At 63.3% G+C, this 1,083-nt stretch overlaps 1 protein-coding gene across 1 annotated transcript in view; it reads right to left on the bottom strand.

Annotated features, from left to right (window-relative positions):
* Positions 1–263, bottom strand: part of QRFP (pyroglutamylated RFamide peptide) — a 396-nt gene extending 133 nt beyond the window's left edge. The window contains exon 1 of the mRNA XM_009695260.1: positions 14–263. Coding sequence (XP_009693562.1) covers positions 14–263 — 250 coding nt within the window. The remainder of the gene's footprint in view (positions 1–13) is intronic.
* Positions 264–1,083: the final 820 nt, after the last annotated feature.

Below are 1,083 nucleotides of genomic sequence, written 5' to 3'. Positions count from 1 at the left end.
CCCAGCCGCTTGCCGGTCCCCTCTTTGCCGTAGCTCCGCAGCTCCCGGGTGATGCCCAGCAACGTGCTCAGCTCCTCGCTTCGCCTCCGCTTTGCTCCTGCCCTCCAGCCAGCACCCGAGTCCTCAGCCGCTGTCGCCGTTCGCCAGCTGGGACTGAGCAGGGTCCCTTCCCCGGGGTCTCCCGGCTCCTGCCGCTCGCGGAGAGGGACACAGGCCCCCAGACTCAGGAGGAAGAGGTAAGACAGCGAGTAGGGTGCTCTCATCTGGGGGAAGCACAGGAAGGGAAAGACACATCGGTAAACCGCAGAGCATCCTCAGGCAGCAGCTAAAGCAGCAGCAAGGGCTGCCCTCGGCTAGCACGCGCTCCCCCTCCCCGCTGCAGCACCCACAAACCAGCCCTGCCACCCCTACACCCTGCGAGAAGACCCCTTCAGCACCCAACACTCCTCCTGCAGCCTCCACGCCAGCACCCAGCAGCTCTACCTCTCCCCTACCTCCTTCAGACCTGTTCCCCTTCACCTTTAGCAACTCCATGCTCACAAGTTACAGCCTTGTAGCTACTCCCCTGGTTCGCAGCCAAGAGCCGGGCTCTGCTCCGATGGGGGTGGCTGAGGGGGCTATTAGCCGGGCAAGCTGATGGGCTCCGGAGCAGCCTGCTCCTCTTAGAGGCACTGCGGGGAGGACTTAAGTGCATTCACCTGAGCCGGCCTTATCTTCCCCCTGAGCAGGTCCTGCCCGCAGCGCCTGGCTAATGTGGGAGGAAGTTGCTCGACATCCCTCTGCTTTGTGGGGCTCGGAGGTGCCGCGCCGGCGGCAGGGTCTGCTGAGCAGAGCGGGAGGGAGCGCGGTCCTGGGCCACATGCAGCGATGCCGCAGGCACCCGGGGTGACCTTGAACGCGGGCAGGGCTGCTCTGTCTCCCCTTCTTTCTCTCGGAAAGGGGAAATGGTTTTTATTATTATTAATTTTTGCTGGAGATACTGCCTTAAGAGTCACTGCAGGTGATGGGCGCCAAGGTGTCTGTCCTGTGCTTGTAGGGTGGGGGGCTGCTGCGGGTGCTCCTCACTCCTGCACTGGACCTCAC

The sequence above is a fragment of the Cariama cristata genome, unplaced genomic scaffold (genome assembly GCF_000690535.1).
Source record: "Cariama cristata isolate BGI_N322 unplaced genomic scaffold, ASM69053v1 scaffold24882, whole genome shotgun sequence".
NCBI lineage: Eukaryota > Metazoa > Chordata > Aves > Cariamiformes > Cariamidae > Cariama > Cariama cristata.
Note: the sequence above shows the minus strand (reverse complement) of the source record. Positions and strands in the feature narration are given on the sequence as shown.